Source organism: Arvicola amphibius, chromosome X, assembly GCF_903992535.2.
Source record: "Arvicola amphibius chromosome X, mArvAmp1.2, whole genome shotgun sequence".
NCBI classification, from domain to species: Eukaryota; Metazoa; Chordata; class Mammalia; order Rodentia; family Cricetidae; genus Arvicola; species Arvicola amphibius.
In genome coordinates, this window is record NC_052065.1 from 114,036,961 (window position 1) to 114,058,816 (window position 21,856).

Here is a 21,856-nt window from a genome sequence, read left to right on the forward strand (position 1 = left end):
ATACCTTTTATAGCTTTCATGCGTATCTTAGTTACTTTTCCATTGTTCAGAATAACTTATGCTTTATCAAATTCCTTTGAGCTGTAGATACAGGATGCATATGAGCCACCATGTGGATGCTGGGAAGTGATCCCAGATTCTCTGAAAGAGCAACAAGAACTCTAAATCACAGAGCCAACTCTCCATCTCTGAGCATCATGTTTTGTGCTTGTGGGAGCCAAGTGGTGTATATGGAAGGATCATTCATATGATCTCATAAAGAGGAGACTGCATTTTCAGGAAAGTGGTCCTCTGGGGAGAAATAATAACTAAAGCCCTTAAAGACGATATCCCTTGATCTGTATTATATTGGTATTGTTAACCAACAAGCTCCAGGACTGTATTTTTCTCCCTCTGTATCCTATATGACATTTATATATGACATAGAGTTGTAGTATTAAACCTCAAAGTAAATTAGAATGGTCAAAACATAGCCTAAAGGAAGAGTTGCTAGGTGAGGTAAATAGGCATCTTAACCAATGGAACATACTCTGTCATAGTACATACAGGAAGAGGTTACATGAACTCAATGTCACAAAACAAAACAGAAATTTAAATAATAAAATTCATACACACATTGGTGAGGTACCAGGTAGATGGCCTACAGCAGAGCAGGAGAATATTTTCAATACTTTTCAGATAATATATTACAAGAAATTTTAGCTTTAGGATTAGCATAGATTAGTGGTATTTTGTCAAACAGTACATTTCAAAACACTTACTAGTCACAAAGGTATTAGACATGATATAGAGTTGATCAATAAAAGTTATTAAGAAATATAAATATGAGCCGGGTGGTGTTGTTGCACACCTTTAATCCCAGCACTCGAGAGACAGAGGTAGGTGGATCTCTGTGAGTTTAAGGAAAGCCTGGTATACAAGAGCTAGTTCCAGGAGAGGCCCCAAAGCTACAGAGAAACTCAGTCTCGAAAAACCAAAAATAACAAACAAGAAGCTGTAGTCAATCATTCAAAAGGTCTTTAACACACATGTGGCTACTTCAGAAGATACCAATCTATAGTGGTATCATTGTTTACTTTTTGTGTGCTTCTGAATTTTTCAGGTATTGAAACAGATAAAAGTTCTTGGTTAGATGCTTTACTTGGTCCTTATATGATGAATATTAAAAGTAACATGATCATGTTTTCTTTGAAAATTGTTCTTCTGAAAGATTGAAACAGAACTTATACTGAAACTTTTTTGCAATTTTATCTGGTTCAAAAACAATATCTGGAATGTTTGCATCAACCAGCAAGGATAACAAGTTCAAAATCAGATTTGAATACCTTCGCAGGTGGAGAAAGGCCGTGCAACATTGCTTTTGGAACCCTTGGTACTGCTCACTCTGCATGCCACCCATTCCTCCCACCATCTCTTTATTCAGCTTCATTGGAGGGGGAAGAGGCTTTGAATCTTGGTTCAAGATATACTCAAAATCTATGTGGGAGAGTTTGCCTGTTTTTGTTAACAGAAGGTTATCCAGGTGCCAATCTCCAACTCCAAGAATGTACATAATCACACATTAGCCAGCACAGCTTTTGATGTAAGTGTCCATGACCTTGGCACTAATGATGCCATTTGGTCCAGTCTCACTTGGGGCATACTTCCTAAAATAGTTCTGAATGCTTCCCTATGTGTCAAGTACTTCAGCAATAGGAACTGACTGGATGAACTTCATGAAACCATGTTTTGTACATGTTTGGTTAACACCTTATAAGGTGTCAACTTCAGATCCAGATTCTCCTTCCATGGCAGCTTGTCCATCAGGGAAATGATCTGCAGAATCAGCTGGTCTTGAAGCAAGTCGTAGCCATGCTTGAAGATAACTGGGTATTTGCCTCTGTCTTCTGTCTTAAAGAATAGTTGTGCAGGCATAAGACCACTCTTAAACAGTGTGGCTGTCTCTGGGAGGATTCCTCTCATTTTCTCCTGTGTCTCTAATGGCAATGGACCTTTCAGATGAGGAGGTTGTGCATTATATGCAGAGTCTGAGCGACGAGAGTGTCCATGCACCATTGGCTGCAGTGGTAGAGCAGATCCTTAAGTTTGCCCAGTGGAGAAAATGAAAGTGGATTTGGTCCTTCATGATACTTGGCTCAGTAAGAAAATGTGAGAAGCCACTACTATGTATGCTAAAGAAATCAGAGAAATTAACAAGAAAGAGACGGTCTCCAGAAGTTACCTTGTGGCCAAGTGTTGTCTCCTTGGATGCCACTGCTTAAATCTTGGCATAGAGAGTTGTTTAAAGTGACTGTGTATACAGAGGCCATGGTAGCTCACATCTGTAATTCCGCAACTCCAGAGGATGAGGCAGGAAGATTTGCTGCAAATTTGGAGCCATCCTCAGCTACATAATGACTTCTGGGTCTGCCAAAAATCACTGTGTATATTTGTCTTATAATGTATAAAGATAAGAAGAGAAATATATATATATATATATATTTCTCTTATATATATATATATATATATATATGTTTTAAAATTGCTGGGGAGTTCTATTATAAAACGGTAAAGCATTGAGCCCACAAGAAAAGAAAATTGTTCTTTTCCTTCATTTAGGTTTAGATTTAGCTGTAGTAGAGATCTCTCTCAAATACTATATCTATCTATCTTTATCTATATTCTTGTTACAAGGGTTCAAGTATCTAAGATTGGCCTCGAACTTGTTACCAAGCTGTGGATGACCTTGAAGTTTTTATCCTCCTATCTTCATCTCCTGAATGTTAAGATTACTTATGTGTGCTCACCATGCCTGGTTATGTAGTATTGGCTCTCATGCATGCTAGACAAACACTCTACTAACTAAGCTTTACCCTCGAACTTAAAATACAATAAATAAATCTAATAAACAATAACAGTTGATTAGTAGGCATAAATCTGACATAAAGAGGATTGATTTACAAAACTATCTGGGATCCTGAATCCTTGACCTTGTTCTCATATATTTATTTCACAGTCCAAGATGGTTTCTGAATTGCTCTCATTTAAAAGCTAAGGAATGGCATGCTTGCTATCTTGTATGGATATTTTTCTGAAGTTGTGTATGGTGCCGCCTTCATTTCATTAGTCAGATGTACGTTTGTAGGTAAAGCTTGCTGCAAATGAAGCTAAGAAATGTTTGACCAGTACAACCATGGAAAATTTATGATTATGTTACTAAAGGTAGAATAGTAAAGAATTATCCCTAGGCTAGCTATCAAAATGTAATGCCTTTTGCAGGAGGAGATGTAGATTTTTTCTCAGATACAAGCTAATCTTGTGCTAATTAACCACAAATGAGGCCACCCATTGGCGAAGTTTTCCATCGACATTTGAAGTTTAGAGAAAAGGAGCACTGTTCTCTTAGTTTTTTTAGAATATCACCAATTTACCCCTTCAACCGTAACTTAATTAAAATTGTCAAAAGCTAGTTCTTCTTTTCCTCTTTTATTCTCCTGGAACCAAGCTAGATCATGATTGCTCATGGCCATCCACTGGAATGTCCTACATTGACACTTTATAATTTGACATGTTTTTATTAACTAGCATAACTTTATGCTGACTGAGAAAAGCAAGGCCTACCAAGTGCATCCAGCAAAACTAAATTCTGAACTACACAAAAAACTGATTTCTTTCTTTTTTCTTTTAGAAGTTGATCTTAATTAAAATAAAAATAAACTAGGAAATGTTCATGTTGACAAGCATTTCTTTCTGATTACTTATTCTCTCATCACTCATTCTATCAAGAGAGGGCATTGAAGATATATTTCATTTTTAGATTCTTTTCTGTTGCTCTATTTATTTAATCTATGCAATCTTTTATAGTTGGAGGTGCATCATATTATTCAGTCAAGTAAACAAGTAGAATAATAGTAAATATTCTACTAATCTCCAACACCATAATCATAAATCCCCGTATATAAATTACAATAGTAGTGTGTGTTAGAGATGCTTAAAATTAGTCATATGGAGCCGGAGAGATGGCTCAGTGGTTTAAAGCCCTTGCTGCTCTTGTAATGAATCTGGGTTCACTTCCCAAATTCCACAATCATGTAGTTTAAAGCCATCTTTAACTCCAGTTCTGGTTATTTAGTGTCTTTTTCTGACTTCTGTGGCAACTGCATGCTTGTGGTGCAAATAAACTCACAAAGGCATGTGCATATATACACAAATAAACAAGATGAATAATTCAAATTAGTCATTTATAAGTAAAAATTATTAGTGTCATTTTGTTTTCTATTTAAAAATGGGTAAATATATGTATGATGTGAACAAGTTAAACACAACGCAAATTTTTTGAGTCTCTACCTGCACCTTGATCTTGATGTTGTAATATAGTTAACTATAGGATTAACGTGAAAAGTTTATATGAGCTAAGGAGGAGGCCTAATACAATGAATGTTTCATTTTAAGTTTTGTTGTTTTATTATGAGTGACATTTAAAATTCACTGTTAGTGACCTTTTGATCCTGGGCGTATTAAGGCACTTGAAGAAGGAGTTGTTTTTATAGTGTTCACTAAGGAAATAAGCAACATGTTACAACCCAATTTTAATTTAAAAAATTATTTGATATTTACTTGTCTGTGTGTTGCTCTAAAAGATTTCTATAAGCCGGGCGGCGGTGGCGCACGCCTTTAATCCCAGCACTCGGGAGGCAGAGGCAGGCGAATCTCTGTGAGTTCGAGACCAGCCTGGTCTACAAGAGCTAGTTCCAGGACAGGCTCTAAAGCTACAGAGAAACCCTGTCTCGAAAAACCAAAAAAAAAAAAAAAAAAGATTTCTATAAAGATACATGAGATATAAATTGAAAAACACTTCCAAACACACCCCAAAATAAATGTTCTGGGTAGACTCTCGTTATTCCACATGCTCTTAATGAGCATTTACTAAATTTCTACTTTGTCCAAGTACTATGTGAGATAATATGCTTATAGCAGTAAATAAAATATGCAAAAATTATCCCACTAGTAGTAGTATTCTAAAGAAAAAAATATAAATTCCAAACTGGTATTGTTTATTCTATTTTTATATTCATGTGGAATATATAAATATCTGGTAATTTCAAGAAATATGAGATTGTCTTTAATAGCAACATTTTTGGACCTTCCTCAAAGCAATGTGCCTTCCTCTCTCTGAGTAATTAATGGGGGGTGGGAAGGATAGGTAGAGGGAATGAGAGGAGGAGAGAGAGAGGAAACTGGGATTTGTATGTAAAATGAAAAATAAGGATAGTTTGTTTTCTTTATTAAAAATAAATTAAATAAAAAAGAAAATTTTTGTTATAAATCTTGTCAAATATGACACAAAGAGATAAAAAACAAGTGTGTTTAAAATGAGAATGACATTTCAAAATAAAATATCAGTGGAAATCTCTTAAAAGACACTATTAACATGAAAATCTGATCAAATGAAATTTGTATTATTATACTATGCCAATTTTCACAAGATAATTTTTTGAATTTCAACAATATTTTTGATTAACGACATAAAGCATATTTTTTTAAAAAAAATTAAACAAATTTGACATTGATTTATCTTATTTTGTGTGTATCTGTGTTTTGTTTCCATGAATGTATGCACATAACATATGGTCCTATTGCCTGTTAAGGTCAGAAGAAGACATCAGAACTGCTAGATATTTAAGGGTTGGTTGTGAGCTACTATATGGGTATACGTGTTAGGAACCAAACCAGGGTCCTCAGCAAGACAAACAGATGTTCTTAACTGCTGGCTGCACCATCTTTCCAGCCCCAGCACATGCTTTTTTTTTTTCTTTTTTCTTTTTTTGGTTTTTCGAGACAGGGTTTCTCTGCAGCTTTTTTGGAGCCTGTCCTGGAACTAGCTCTTGTAGACCAGGCTGGCCTCGAAATCACAGAGATCCGCCTGCCTCTGCCTCCCGAGTGCTGGGATTAAAGGCGTGCGCCACCACCGCCCGGCGCTTTTAAAATCCTGAGAATAAAGTCTTATATCCTTAAAATTATAACATTCATATAAAAATAATAGCCAATATTTTTAATGATGACATACTAGAGATACTATAATCAGAAATCAAAATTCATTTTCTTTCAGTACTTAGTTTAATACTATTTGCAAATATTACTGTGAATGCAGTAAAAATATTCACATAGAAACCATGAAAGATCAAATATTACTATCTTAGAGTTAATGAGAAAAGTTTTAATAAACTTACAAGTACAAAAATAAAAATCTTACATATTGGTAATCTTTAATTGGCAAATATGGAAGGAAACAAAAGGCCTACTTTCAACGACAACATAATATACAAAATACTCAAAATCAAGCAATAAAAGCAAGCTGCACATAATTATAAATGGTGATGTACAGAGATAAGGTTTATGTCAATTTATGTAGAAGAATAAAATGTTTCTGGATTGGAAGACTAAGAATAATAAACATGCCAAATTTCCCCAAACTCAGAGGCAAGTTTATTATTATTCAGATTGAAATCCCTACAGGATTTCTGAAAGTCGAGAAAAAAATTTTAACATTCATCTGGAAGTTTTTAAAAGTGAGAATGCCAAGAACGTTTTCTTTTTTTTTTTTTTTTTTTTTTTTTTTTTTTTTTTTTTTTTTTTTTTTTTGCTTTTGATGGGAAAAAGAAAAGATCCTTACTTACAGAAAAATGTATCAAAGAAACATGTTTGAAAACAATGTGGCGTTGCTATAGGAATATGCAGGTGTGTGAGTGAAGAATATGTCAAGTTTTAAACTGAACATTTAATCTCTTATTCTCTACACTTGAGCAGTTTTGCATTTCAGCACTGACTGCTACCCATTACAAAGAGCTTCACTGGCTAAGGGAGAGAGTTGGTCTATGGATATAAACATGAATATTTTTGAAGACAATATGACCAGGTAGCAAAACAGGATAGCAGCTTCTATGCTAGGGCCAATGACGTCCACAGCCATGGGCACTTCACCAGGATTAGAGTACTGAGCACAAATAATTCCCTCCTGTATTTCAAGCCTCAGATTCTACCAGAAATTAGTTACCCATAATAGTCATGTGTTGTAGTATACAGACTCCAGCACTGGGTAAGGTCATTGACATCTTTTCTTCCCCAGTAGCCTTCATAGCACTTTCTGGAAATGTAAAATCTAGGCATCAGGGAAGAAGACAAACACATTCTTTCTGAGATGTTGTATTATTTATATGTATTGATGTTTTGCCTGCTTCTATGTTTGTACACCATTTGCATGCTACATACTCACAGAGGCCAGAAGAAGCAATCATATTCCCTAGAAATGGAGCTACAGATGGTTGTGAACCACCGTGTGAATGCTGGGACTTAAGTCCTCTAGCATTTGCCACCTCTAGAAGAGGAGCAAATGCTCTTAACCACTGAGCCATCCCGCCAGCCCTTTAAGGTATTTTTTAGTTTTGTTTTTGTTTTTTTTTTGTTTTTTTTCTGTTTTTGTTTTTTCAAGACAGGATTTCTCTGTAGCTTTGTGGCCTGTCCTGGAACTAGCTCTTGTAGACCAGGCTGACCTCAAACTTAGAGAGATCCACCTGGCTCTGCCTCCTGAGTGCTGGGATTAAAGGCCAGCACTGCCCAACTGAGGGGTTTTTTTTGATTAATGAAATTCTCTGTAATACTTTTATGTTTTATGCGATACAACCTATGAAAACTATCTCACATTTGTCAAGCTTACTAACATTTGCAGATCATCTTAACATGAGAGAAAAATGAGATCATCACTAAATTCTTTCTTAAAGAATAGGTATTTGGGAAACCACACATTCCATGGAGTTATCAAGTTGAACTCACATTGTTAGAAACTCAGAGAAGGGTCACCAAAGAAGAACAGTGAAATGCACCATTATTTCTTTTTGGTCATGCAAGATAATTATCTGTGCATAGAAATGGGAAAAGTCACTATCAGGCAAAGGAAAAATATTTTAGTAAAGTTGACAGTCCTTGAAATTATCAAGCCTGAGAAGTAATTTTTTTTTCAAAAACCACACACAGAACCTAATATATTTGTGATACACCCTCAAGGGAGTTAAAATAAGACAGGAACACAAGCAGAAAGAAGATGATTTGAAGAAATGATGACAGCAAACTTCCCAGATCTAAGAAAATATACAAATTAACAAGTCCCAAACTTGAATGGCTATCAAGTAGAACAAAACTAAAATACACACACCCAAATATATTATAAAACATTTCTGAAAACAAAATACAGAGAATTGTATAAGTAGCAAGCATCACATGAAAATTCCCCAGTAAGTTTTAGTGGACTTCTGAGGTTGTACCTCAAGACTAGAAGATACTGAGGTATTATATTTAAAGTGGCAAAAGACAATATCCACTGAAAATTGGGCACTCAGAAAAAAAATAGTATTATGATTAAGGAGTACCAAACCTGGTGGCACATGCCTTTAATCCCAGCACTTGGGAAACAGAGGCAGACTAGTTTTCTGTGGGTTCAAGGCCAGTCTGGTCTACATAGTAAGTTCCAAACTAACTAGAGATACATAGTAAGACTTAATCTCAAAAATAAAATGAAATTTAAAAAATTTAAAAAGAAAATAAAACATTTTCAGACTTTTGTTTAAAAAAAGGCAAAAATTTTATTACCAACAGACTTGTCCCACATGATCTACTCTGAGTTGAAAGGAAAGGCCATTAGCAATTTACAGCATGAAAACAATAAAGTACTTTGATAGAGGTAAATTGATGAACAAGTGTAAAAAATATACAAATTTTGTTTGTACTCTTTTATTTTCTTAGTACCACAGTATTTTTATTTTTTATTAGATTTTTTTAAAAAAAAATACCAATCCAAATTCCCACTCCCTCCCCTTTTCCCATTCCCTCCACACCCTTCTACCCCATACCCCTCAAATCCTAGGACAGGGTAAGACACTTTGCTTTATGGAAAGTCCAAGGCCATTCCTTCTACATCTAGGCTGAGCAAGGTATACATACAAAGAGAATAGGATCCAAAAAACCAGTACATGCAGTAGAGATTAAATCCCAGAGAAACAACACCTTTCACAATAGCCACAAATAACATAAAATATTTTGGGGTAACACTAACCAATGAAGTGAAAGACCTATTTGACAAGAACTCTAAGTCTTTGAAAAACGAAATTGACAAATAACATAGTAAAAATGGAAATCCTACCAAAAGCAATCTATAGATTCAATTCAATCCCCATCAAAATCCCAACACAATTCTTCACAGACCTTTAAAGAATAATAATCAACTTTGTATGAAAAAAAAAAAACAAAAAAAACAGGATAGCCAAAACAATCCTGTACAATAAAGGAACTTCTGAAGGCATCACCATCCCTGACATCAAGCTCCATTAGAGAGCTACAGTAATGAAAATGGCTTGGCACTGGTATAAAAACAGAGAGGTTGACAAATGGAATTGAATTAAAGATTCAGATATTAATACACACACCCTGTGAACACCTGAATTTTGACAAAGAAGCTAAAATTATACAATGGAAAAAAGAAAGTATCTTCAGCAAATGGTGCAACATAACTGCATGTTGACATGTAGAAGAATGAAAATAGATCCATATCTATCCCCACACACAAAACTCAAGTCCAAATGCACTAAAAACCTTACTATACTGAACCAGATAGTAGAGAAAGTGGGAAGTAGTCTTCAATGCATGGGCACAGGAGACCACTTCCTAAATATAACCCCAGTAGCATAAACACTGAGAACAACAATAAATACACGGAACCTCCTGAAACTGAGAAGGTTCAGTAAAACAAAGGATACAGTCAATCAGACAACAAGGCAGCCTAATGAATGGGAAAAGATTTTCACCATCCCCACATTAGACAAAGGACTGATCTCCAAAATATATAAAGAACTCAAGAAATTAGATGTTAAAATTCTAAATAACCCAATTAAAAAAAATGGAGTACTGAACTAAACAGAATTTTCAACAGAAAAATTTCAAATGGCCAAAGATACTTAAGGAAACATTCAATTTCCTTAGCTATCAGGGAAATGCAAATCAAAATAACTCTGAGATACCATCTTATACCTGTCAGAATGGCTAAGATCAAAACACTAATGATAGCTTATGCTAGATAGGACGTGGAGTAAGGGGAACCCTCATCCATTGCTGGTGGGAATGCAAACTTGTACCACAATATTTTTAAAGAACAAGTACAAATGATATTTTTGTTAAATATTAGTTTGAATGCAATTGACCCCCATAATCTCATAGGGAGTGCACTATTAGTAGGTGTGGCTTTGTTTGAGTAGGCATGGCCTTGTTGGAGGAAGTGTTTTACTCTGTGGGTAGGCTTTGAGGATTCCTGTGCTCAGGAGACCATACAGTGTCTCAGTCAACTTCCTGATGCCTGCAAATCGCAGGACTCTCAACTACTACTCCAGCACCATATCTGCCCTCATGCCACCATGCTCCATGCCATGATGATAGTGGACTGAACCTCTGAAACTGTAAGCAAGTTACCCCAATTAAATTCTTCCTTTATAATAGCTTGCATGGTCACGGTGTCTTTCCACAGCAATGAAAACCCTAATTAAGACTATATATAATTAAGAATATATATATATATATATATATATATATATATATGTGTGTGTGTGTGTGTGTGTGTGTGTGTGTGTGTATGTGTGTGTGTGCATATTATATATGTATGTATTAAAAGTATTAACAACATAAAATAAGGTCAAAGGATTTCTAAATTAATCAATTTATGTTGTAAGATAATGAAGTTGGAGATATTGCTCAGTGTTTGCTCATTCCTCATCTTGGAAAATGGAGTTTGGTTCCTAGCAAACACATTTGGCAGTTCACTATCACCTTGAACTCCAGAGATCCAGTGTCCTCCTCTCACCTCTGTGGGCACACACACACACACACACACACAGAGAGAGAGAGAGAGAGAGAGAGAGAGAGAGAGAGAGAGAGAGAGAGAGAGAGAGAGAGAGAGAGAGAGAGAGAGAGAAAGAGATTTGGGGGAGAGAGATCTAGAAGTTGGAAATATGGCTTGTGAGTTAGGAGCGTTGATTTCACTTATAAAGGGTCTAATATCAATTCTCAGCACCCATGTGGAAACTAAAAACAGGCTATACTAGAGTTCCAGGGTTCTGGCCCTTGATGATTCTTGAAGGACTAAGCATGCACATGTTACACATACATATGTGTAGACAATCAGTCATGTGTGTGTGTGCATATATATTATGTATAAAATAATTAAAAAGCAGTGAAAGCATGAGAGATTTTCATATTCATATTTTCATGTTCATGAATGGATAACAAAAAATGTTTACTATACATAATCAGATTTTATTCAGCTGTAATTAAAAGTAAAATTATGAAATGGGTGAAACTGAGAGAAAAAATGCTGAGCAAAGTAACACATGCCTAAAGACAAATGCTGTACGTTCTATCTCAGATGTCAATCCTAGTTTTGACCCTTAGATTCTGGTTGTTTAATACAAAGTATATGTTACAAAAATAGGAAAGTCATATGAGGAGATTGCCTTAAAAAGGGTTATAATAGAATAAAAGGAAAAAGAAAGAAAGGAGGTAGAATAGTGTGGGCAGTATGGTTTAAGCAGAAAGATGAAATATGGTTGAGAAGAAAAGTGTATGCAATGGGAGGGACGATTAATATAGATGAAGGGAGTATAAAGAAGCCAAGAGGAAGCCTACTGTCTTGTAACCCAAATAAAAAAATATAAAAAAGGAATTGAAGATAGTTATCCAGCATGACTTGATGGCAATGCTCCTAGATAATACAGATTATTGAACATAGTTCCCAGTCCCAGATATCAGATACCTCCACAGGACTGTCAAGGAAGCCACAGAAATTCCCTCAAACAATAAAGCTTTTGTCAATCCTCTTGGCTGCCCACCAGAACTAAAGGATAAGATCACGTTATGGAAGAGACCACATATCTTGGTTGTAAGATACAGAGAAAACACACTGGCATTGAGCTGTAAACTTTCTCCAGGTTGGCTAGCAGTCAAACCACCTAAGGGTACTGAGTGGGCAGGTGGAGGAAAAAGACACCATAGGGTTTGCTGAGTCGTGAACCCTTTGAACCAGAATTCCAACCTGCTAGGCAAAATATGCCCACCTGCGTGAAAGGCTTGACTGTGGTGGGTGTAACTAACTGCTCTCTGGCTTTGAGACCTACTCTGTAGGACAGCAGGACAGGCAGCACATATCCGGTACTGTGAGCCCTGGTAATAATCCAAATCTGGGAAGGTCTTAGTCCCAAGAAGGAAACTTATGACTAATGTTTAACAAAATTAACAAAGTAAAAAAATCCTGCTTTTTCTTTTTATTCTTCTCTCATACAATTTGACCACTGGCTACTCTCCCTCCATCCCTGTAAGAGAAGGGCCTGCTTGCTTGTCCCGGCCTCCTTAGCCCCAAAATAATGACACAGAAACTATATTCACGTGGTAGTGGCTTACCTGCAAAGCATGTCTGTCTCCGGTGTCAGCTCCATGGAGTCTTCTGACTCTGATTTCTTCCTCCCAAAATTCAGTTCTCTGCCTACCTAAGTTCTGCCCTATCAGGCCAAGGCAGTTTCTTTATTCATTAACCAATACAAGCAACACACAGAGGGGACTCCCACATCACATCCCCCACTCCTTCAAATATCCCTCTCCCCCAGATCCACTGCTTCTCCATTTCCCTTCAGAAAAGATCAGGTCTCCCATTGATGCCAACCAAGTTCATCATAACAACATAAATAAGACTAGGCATAAACGCTCACATTAAGGCTGGGTAAGGCAACCCAGCAAGAGGTAAAGGGTCCTAAGAGCAGGCAAACGTGTCAGAGACACCCCACTCCCACTGTCAGGAGTCCCACAAAACCTCCAAGCTAAATATTCACAGCATGTGTACAGAGGACCCATATGTGCACAGACTCATGCAGGCCCTGTGACTGCTGCTTTAGTCTCTGTACATTCCTATGAGTCCTACTAAGCTGGTTCTGGGGGCAGTGTTCTCCTGCTGTTCTCTGCCCCTCTGGCTCCTACAATCCTTCCTCCCCCTCTTCTGTGGGGTTCTCTGAGGTCCACCTAATATTTGGGTGTGAGAATTTGCATCTGGTTCCATCTGCTGCTGGAGAAGCCTCTCTGATGATGACTGGAATAGGCCCTGAGCTAAGAGTATAGAGCAACATTATTAAGAATCATTTTGTTGATTTTTTTTTTGGCCAGTCATGTTTGGTTCTTCTATCCCAGGTCTCTGGGACATCCAGCTTCTGGTTCCTGGCCATCCAGGCAGAGTTGGACATGACCTCCCTCTCATGACAGGGACCTCAAGTGGGACAAAACATTGGTTCGACACTTCCACAAGCTCTCAGTCACCATTGGGACCCACCCATTGATCTGCCTGGGAGTGGTAAATAGAATAAATTTTACTAGCAGACTAGGACAAGATGGAGACAGGATGGGGGATCAGATTGGAGGTAGGTAGAGTGAGAGAGTGCAGGGAGAGAGGACTGGAATTGGTGGAGCACTTGGGGGTGTGTGGAAACCTCACACAGTGGAAACTTCCTTGAATCTGTGAAGGTGGTCCTAATGAGGACTCGTAGTAATGGGGGATATAGAGTATCAATGGGCCTTCTCTTGTAGCTAGGCAAGGCTTTCAGTGGCCAGTCTGGATTGTGTTCAATTGAGTTGTTGGCTGAGGGGATCCTATGAAAATTGCCAACATAACCCGGGCTGTTGCTAAATCGGTGTCTTGCTCTCTACAAATTGACAGTAGGGGCCCCATTGCCGAGGGCAACACCCATACATCTCATTGAACATGGAGTGTATCTGCCAAAAAAAAAAAAAAAAAAAAAAAAACTTGTTCAAGTGAATGATGGAGGTTGCAGTTGCAGCAACAGCAAACATCTTTAAAGAACAAAGGAGGAATGAATGTTTTTGGTTTCACACATTTGATGGGTCTGTCTATAATCTGTGCTTTTCTCAGCATCGTTCTCATGAAATCCCACCCCCATTCTCTCTTTCTAATGACCTGGTCCTACACCCAGTCAGGCAGTGCTCAGGGACTACCCTCTTCCTGCTGTCCTTGATGGTTCTGCTGGGGGCCGGATTATGAGGTCACAATGAGGAGTGCTGACCTCATCTGCACTATATAAAATGGGGCAGCAGGCTCCTCAGGTCAGTTATCACCAGGACATAAAAGAAAGCTCTCAACACTACCCACTACCTTGCCTGCCTAATTCAGCTGCCACTGCACCCTGCCTGGTGGCAGGCACCAGGGAGCAACAATGACTATCATAAGCATTCTTGTGGTCAGTGTTTTCATCGCTTTTGTTCTTTCCCTATTGAAATTACTACATAAGGTAAGCCATCTAAGATTAGACTGTCCTACGATTAAACTAGCTGAATATGTGAGTGGGCATATGACTGCAAGATCACGGTAAAAGGAAAGGAACCAAGGGAAGGGCATCAGCTGCCACTTGCCGTCTCTACAGAGCCCCGGCGTTTGTTGTCTCTCCCACATGAGCTTCCCAAGCTTTTACTTCTGTATTTAATAGTTGTGGTGAGTTAGGAGATGGACTCAGCTTGCTAGCGACTTGGTCAACTTTCCAGGGATCCCAGAGATCCTCTAACTGCGAGAGAACAGGAAAGTTGTAAGCACCAGTTCCCCACCATCAATGTCTCATTTTAAAAAGTAGCCCCTTTTCTTCTATAACTTCTCCCATTTAACCCTACGCTATCCCTTTGGGAGCTTTATGGGTACTGACAATTATTTTTTCTTTAAACTTTAGTGTTCTGGTGTTTAAAGTCATAAGCATTTTTACATAGGATTTGTGACAGGTATAGAGGCTACCACACTTCCCAAGGCAAAAAGCAAGGCACTTTGGCTTTCCAAGGGGACCTCTGTATTTTTCCTTGAATCCATACCTGCACAAGACACTTGTGAATCAGTTTTCTTTCAACATTTTTAATCTAATTTATTTATTTTACACCTGACCACAGTTTCTCCTACTTCCTCTGCTCTCATTCTCTCCCTCCACCTCCCCTCTGCCCCCACCCCCCTCAGTCCACTATTCTGTTTCTGTTCCAAAAGGGACAGGCCTCTCATGGGTATCAGTAAAGCATACCATATCAAGTTGTGGTAAGACTAAGCACCTCCACTTGTATTCAGACCGGGATAGGAAATCTAGCATGAGGAATAGGTTCCCAAGATCCAACTAAAGCACCAGGCACAGCCCCTGCTCCCATTGCCAGGAGTCCCACACATAGACCAGATGTCACAATGGCACATATATGCAAAGGACCTAGGTAGGTCTAGGGTCACATGCCTGTGGCATTCATCTGCTGTGGCCACAGCCTGAGTGGAGCCTGTGCAGGTGGCTGGAAGCCATGGGCACCTGTCAATCACTGTCAGACAGACAAGTAGCCCCCTAGAGGCCCAAAACAAGAATGAGGAGACAAGCATGTACATTCCCAAGCAGATACCCTGGTTGTTGGTTCAGACTCTTTGAGTTCCTTTGAGTTAGGTTGTTTGTTTCTGTTGGTTTCCTTGACAAATCTGGCTCCTATACAGTCTTTTCTCCATCTCTTAGCAGGATTCCCTGAGCTGGCCTAATGTTTGGCTATGGGTCTCTGCATCTGTTTCCATCTCAGTTACTGGGGGAAGGCTCTTTGATGACAGTTTGGGGTACTCACCAATCTAATAACAGGTGATGACCAGTTCAGGCACCCTCTCTACTATTGCTAAGAGTGTTAGCTGTAGTCATCCTAACTGATTTCTAATCTCTTGGTGTTAATGGAAATCAGTGAATTTGTCTAACTAGATTGTCATGAGGTAGGATTTGGAACTTGCCTGACTGCAGTAAACTACTTAGGTATAATAAATGAATGATTTATCTGTAATAGATAACCATATACAAGCTACCACAAACCCATTTACTTTATTTTTTATATCAGCACACAAAATTTGGATATCATTATGGCATTTTCCAACAAAACATGTTACAGTTAGTTGGTTCTCCTTGTTTCTCCTCTCTTCATCACCCCCATCTCCCTCCTTTGCCTGCCTACCTCCTTGTATTCCCTGCCCCCTTTTAGCTTTTCTGTCATATGTATTCTCTTTACTCCCCTCTACTTTCATGCAGAAACTTTTTCTTCCTATTGGTTCTTCTTAATAGATGTTTTGACTTTATCTCTGTTTATACCCATTTATAGGTATACATGTACAGATTCGTACTAAAGTCTGCTTGTAAGAAAGAACATTCCATTTTTGTCTTTCAGAATTTAGGTCACATTAGTTATTATTAAACCTTCTTTTTATTTGTATTAAATATTAAGCCTTCTAAATATATATATTTCCATGGAAATTTTATTTTTCCTTACATCTGAGTGAAATTTCATTGTATATATTCATTAAATTTTCACTATATTTCTTTGTAGACATTTATGCTGGTTGCATTTCTTAGCTATTGTAGATAGAGTAGCAAAACTCATGGATGTACAGTGATCTTGGTAAGATACAGAGTTCCTTTGGAAGTATGCTAAAGAATGGCACACCTAGGTCACATGGCACTTTAATTTTTAGAGAACTCTTAATATTGATTAATGTAATTAATTTACTAAGTTGCATGTCCACCAGCAGTGAACATGGGTTACTCTTTCCTTACATCTTTGGTAATTCTGTTCTCATTTGTTTTCTTGATGGCCATCATTTTAACTGACAGGAGATGGAATCTCAAAGTTGTTTTAACTTGCAATTCCCTAGCGGTTAGGGAAATGAACTACCTTTTAAAAGTGTTTCCTAGTCATTTGTATTCCTTCTTTTGAAAACTATTCATTTCAGTAGCACATTTATTCATTCACAGAAGACTTTAGCAGTTTAAATTTTGTAGTTCTTTGCAAAATCTGGGTATTAGTTCCCTCTTTGACATACAGCTGGCAAAGATTTTCTCCCAGTCTGAAGCTATTTACTCCACTGATAATTTACTTTCTGTGCAAAAACAATATAGTTCTACTTGTTAATGTTTGGAGCTCTTCCCTGTGCTATAGCAGTCTCGTTTCAGATGTTTGCTGCCTCTACCTATATCTTGAAGTGTATTCCATATCTTTTACCATGCACAAAAATCAATCCAAAGTGGACCAAGCATCTTAATTTAAAACCACAATTCATTTTAGGAATCAATTCCTCATTCCTCTTCTTATCTCATTTTTCCCATTGCACTCTAAGCCACCCATCCATAGCCAAGTTCCTATTTGTCCTGTTTTGTTTTTCTTCTGCCAGGGCTCCATTAAACTGCATAAGTGTAATTACCTTTTCAGACAACTGCATGAATGGCTATCACGATCAATTTTATTTTATTTTTATTAGCATGCTAAGTGGGCACTTTCAGTTATTTCAGATTTGAATGTGAATCTTTCGGTGTTTCAAATTTCAAATGAAGTACTTCAACATAAAAATCAAGGTCATGGGTAGAGGCTACTAATGGGCTTTCCAGAAAATTGATAAATACAGCATTTCAGTATTCTAAAACAACTTCTGTGGCTTTTTTCTCTCAGTTTATACGTAAGCAAAACATACTTGTGAATCAGGGTCACCCTTCAAAACTATTCTCTAGTTCTTAGGATGACTCAGTTGGCTTTTATAATTAAATTGGTATGAGGTGAAGTCCAGAAATTACCAGGTTGTGATAAACCATAATGGTATAATTTCTTTTGCAGATGATCTCATATAAAAGGCCATCCAAACGAAGACGAGGCAAAAAACGGTCTTCTTGTAAAAAAGCAAACATTCAGGTTCATTGTTTGAATTATAAAATGTTAACTGCCACCACTTACAGATTTTCCAATTACCCGAGAACATCATTCAATATGAGGACATTGCAATGCAAGATTGATAAACCAGAGAAGTTCATGCATTTCAAGGGCTTATATGGCTATATAAAAATCAAGAATCCCCCTTTGCCAGTGGAAAATGATTATAGTGACAACAGCATCTAAAATGTGACAGGAAGGGATTCAATTGATTGTGTTTCTTAAAGGAGTGGCGTGTCCAATACAAATTCCAGACACTTACTGTTTGTTTGCATTTTGTTTTAAGAATCAGTTTCATGCATTGACTAATATAGATTGTTATATTATAGGGGAAGGGTGTAGAAGCACACAGTACAGAAAAGGAAAGACAGTTCAAAACTTCATAGCCCTCCTTGTCAGCCACATTCAGAGAGTCCGGATTGATCACATGCTATATCAGTCCCAGTTTAGCTGGCCTTGATGAGTTCCCAGTAGAACAGCCCCATCGTCTCAGTGGGTGGGTGCACCCCTCGAGGTCCTGACTTCCTTGCTCATGTTCTCCCTCCTCTGTTCCTCATTTGGACCTTGGGAGCTCAGTCCAGTGCTTCAATGTGGGTCTCTGTCTCTAGCTTCATCCATCGCCAGATGAAGGTTCTATGGTGATATGCAAGATATTCATCAGTATGGCTATAGGATAGGGCCATTTCAGGCTCCCTCTCCTCAGCTGCCCAAGGATCTAGCTGGGAACATCTCCATGGACACCTGGGAACACCTCTAGAGTCAAGACTCTTGCCAACCCTAAAATGGCTCCCTTAATTAAGATATATACTTCCTTGCTCCCACATCCACCCTTCCTCCATCCCAGCCATCCCATTCCCCCAAGCTCTCCCCATCCTCCTGACAAGGAGGGCTGACTGAGAAGCCAAGGACAATGACACTAGGTTTTGATCCAGTACTGCATGTACTGGCTTTGTGGGAGCCTAGTCTGTTTGGATGCTCACCTTCCTAGACCTGGATGGAGGGGGGAGGACCTTGGACTTCCCACAGGGCAGGGAACCTTGACTGCTCTTTGGAGTGGAGAGGGAGGGGGTAGGGGAGGGGGGAGAGGGAGGGAATGGGAGAAGGGGGAAATTTTTAATTAAAAATAAATTAAAAATAAACAAATCAAAAAATCTTCATAGCCGACAAAAAACAATGATAACTTCATTTAAGCCTGAATGTCTTTATTTAATGGATTGTAGTCTATTACTTCACTTGTCCAAAGGTTTAATTAGAGTGAGAAAAATTACATGGAACTATTTTGTCCATTATGCACATGACCACTTGCTATTATCATCAAATTTTTATAATGAAAAGAAGAGATGGAATATATGCTTGGCATAAATTAAGATGATGATTAAAATCTACTTCTTCATACTTGAAGGTAGCAATACAAGGCTTTAACTACTCCTTTTGGTTATGATTTATAAAACATTTGATTCCATTACATTCTCTCTCTGCCCAAATTTTCTCTACAGATTCCAAATGTCACCCCTAAAGTTTGCATGCACATATTTAATTACTGCAAACACCACCTTCAAATAGCACCAAAATACAATGGGAGAATATTTTAATACAATTTGAGCAGCATGGATAAAAAAATTTCTAAGCTTTGGTTTGTCATCTATCTCACATAATATTCTATAAATTAAAGTGTAACTGGGACTAAATCTCTTTATGCGTGTTCACGAAATTGGGTTGTCCACAAAGAAAGTCTTCCAAGTATCAAGGCAAGTTGAACTTATATGTGAATTATTGAGATTAATTATTTATAGGTCTATTGCTATGCCTGCATGCCACCTCTTTTCAGAATCTTTTATTTGTACTTATTAAGAGACACCTTAATCATTTTAGTGCTTTGATCTTTAATCAAAAGAAGAAAGGAGGAGATAAGATGAATGAGAAAATTGTTCCCTCTTGGTACTCAGTTGCCAAGTACAAATTACCTAGCAGTATATGGTTCTTAAAAGTTTGTTCGTTTGCTTGCTTTTTTTTTTTGGTCTCAGTTTCCTTTGCCTTTATTTTGAAAGCAGTGGACTCACTCTCTCACCAAATGCAAATCCACATCCCCAGAAAATAATGCTTAAAATTTTGGTCCTATTTAAAAAAAAAAAATTTGGTCCTATTATCCTAAAGCTTAGCATGACTCTTGAAATGTTCCCTATCTATTTAGAGTAGATTTTAATATCCTGAGCTGTGAATTTTAAACCATATGTCAAAAATACATAATAAAGCACAAGGTATCATTTGTGAGGAAACTAGAGTACAAAATTTTTATTAGTGACAACTAATTAGAAATTATCAATTAATATATGAATACTTTATTTAAAATTTTATTATGACAACTGGTTAACAATTAGCATCAATTAATATATGAATACTTTATTACTCTTAGACAAAAGAAAAACATAAAAGACAAGAATATTGCCCTTCATCTGTTAGATATATATCATTATAAAAAATGCCAGATCAGTAACAATTTAATGCAAATTCTATCTGTAGTTAAATCCAGAATTCAGAGAATGTAATTAACTATGTATTACATTATTATGAGTCATGAGCTGGCTTTTTGAAGCCCATTCCCTTTGGTGGGATGCCTTGCTAAGCCTTGAAGCAGGGGACGAAGAGGCTTGGTCCTGCCTCAACTGAATGTGCCAGGCTTTGTTGACTCTCCATGGGAAGCTTTACCTTTTCTGTGGAGTGGATCAGAGTGGGCATTGGTAGGGAAGGGGAGAGGAAGGAGGAGAAGGAGGGGTAACTGTGGTTGGTATGTGAAATGAATAAAAAATAAAATATAAAGAAAGAAATTAAATGAGCCATGGTTTTATTCCAAATACAACCTGAAGAAGAAAGATACTATGAATAGTAAGATAAACTCAAAACTTCAATATTACATTTTTTAGACTTATCCTTTTCTAACTACCTCTTCCTCATTTTTGTCTCATTTCACTCTAAGAATAACTTTAAAGTTTACATAGAGAATGTGAACCATAATAAATGGATGACATGCTTGGACATATTTGGATCATAGTTATTAAATAGTGCATATCATATATAGTTCACTCCCTACATACTTGTGACATTCCATTTTAAAAGAGATTTATTTGCTTGTATTTTTGTGTATGGGTGTTTTGCCTGCATGTATGCACACCATATGTATGCAGTGTTATAGAAGTCAGAAGAAGACACTGGATCTCCTGGGACTGGAGTTACAGACAGTATTAGTCATCATGTGGATGCTGAGATTTGAACCTACGTCCTCTGCCATAGCCATTGCTCTTAACCACTGAGTGATCTCTCCAGGCCCCAATTGTGACTTGTACATGAGATGACTTTGTGTAACACTTGCTTTTAACTACACTGACTTATTGTTTCCCCATTCTATGAATAATAAAAGTGCATATTAAGACTGCAGATACAAATAAAGTCTTTAAAATCACCAAATACAAAGTGTGATTACTTCCTAAGTAATCATCTCACAGGAAACTTTCAGTATACAAAAAAGAAAGAAATATTACAATAATATTTATAAAATGTCATTGTAAAACAACTGGGTTTACAAAATGTCATTATAAAATAGACCTGGTTATATGTGTTAACAAATACCTAATTCTAAAGTGAAACAAGCACATTAGTCAACATTCATAGATTCACATTTTATATTTCATTATTGATTAGGTGAAAAATGTACTTACAACTCTGTACTGAGCATGACATGTACATTTCTCTGCTTGATTGATGCACAAATAAATTAAAACATTTCCCTAGAAAATCACATTATATAACAATCAGATATTTTTCAAAAGGGACATCTTATTCTGGTTTTCTACTGCCACTAATAGTAGGGATTTCATGGTCAGTCTCCTTTGAAGGTTCAGCCATATCTTTATATCTCTCCCCACGATGTTTTTCCAGGTATGGGCCCCAGTTAGAAGCTGGTCTACAGCAGCTTATGATACGCTGAAAAACAATAACAAAATCTATTAGAATTTAAGTGCTATCATCTGTTTTAAAAAGCAAATATTAAACC

The 21,856-nt window shown here is 37.3% G+C and overlaps 1 protein-coding gene and 1 pseudogene across 1 annotated transcript in view; both read right to left on the reverse strand.

Annotated features, from left to right (window-relative positions):
* Positions 1 to 1,177: 1,177 nt before the first annotated feature.
* LOC119804450 lies at positions 1,178 to 2,055 on the reverse strand (annotated as a pseudogene).
* Positions 2,056 to 21,639: 19,584 nt separating this feature from the next.
* Slc6a14 (solute carrier family 6 member 14) overlaps positions 21,640 to 21,856 on the reverse strand; it is a 29,857-nt gene continuing 29,640 nt past the window's right edge. The window contains exon 14 of the mRNA XM_038317026.1: positions 21,640 to 21,786. Coding sequence (XP_038172954.1) covers positions 21,640 to 21,786 — 147 coding nt within the window. The remainder of the gene's footprint in view (positions 21,787 to 21,856) is intronic.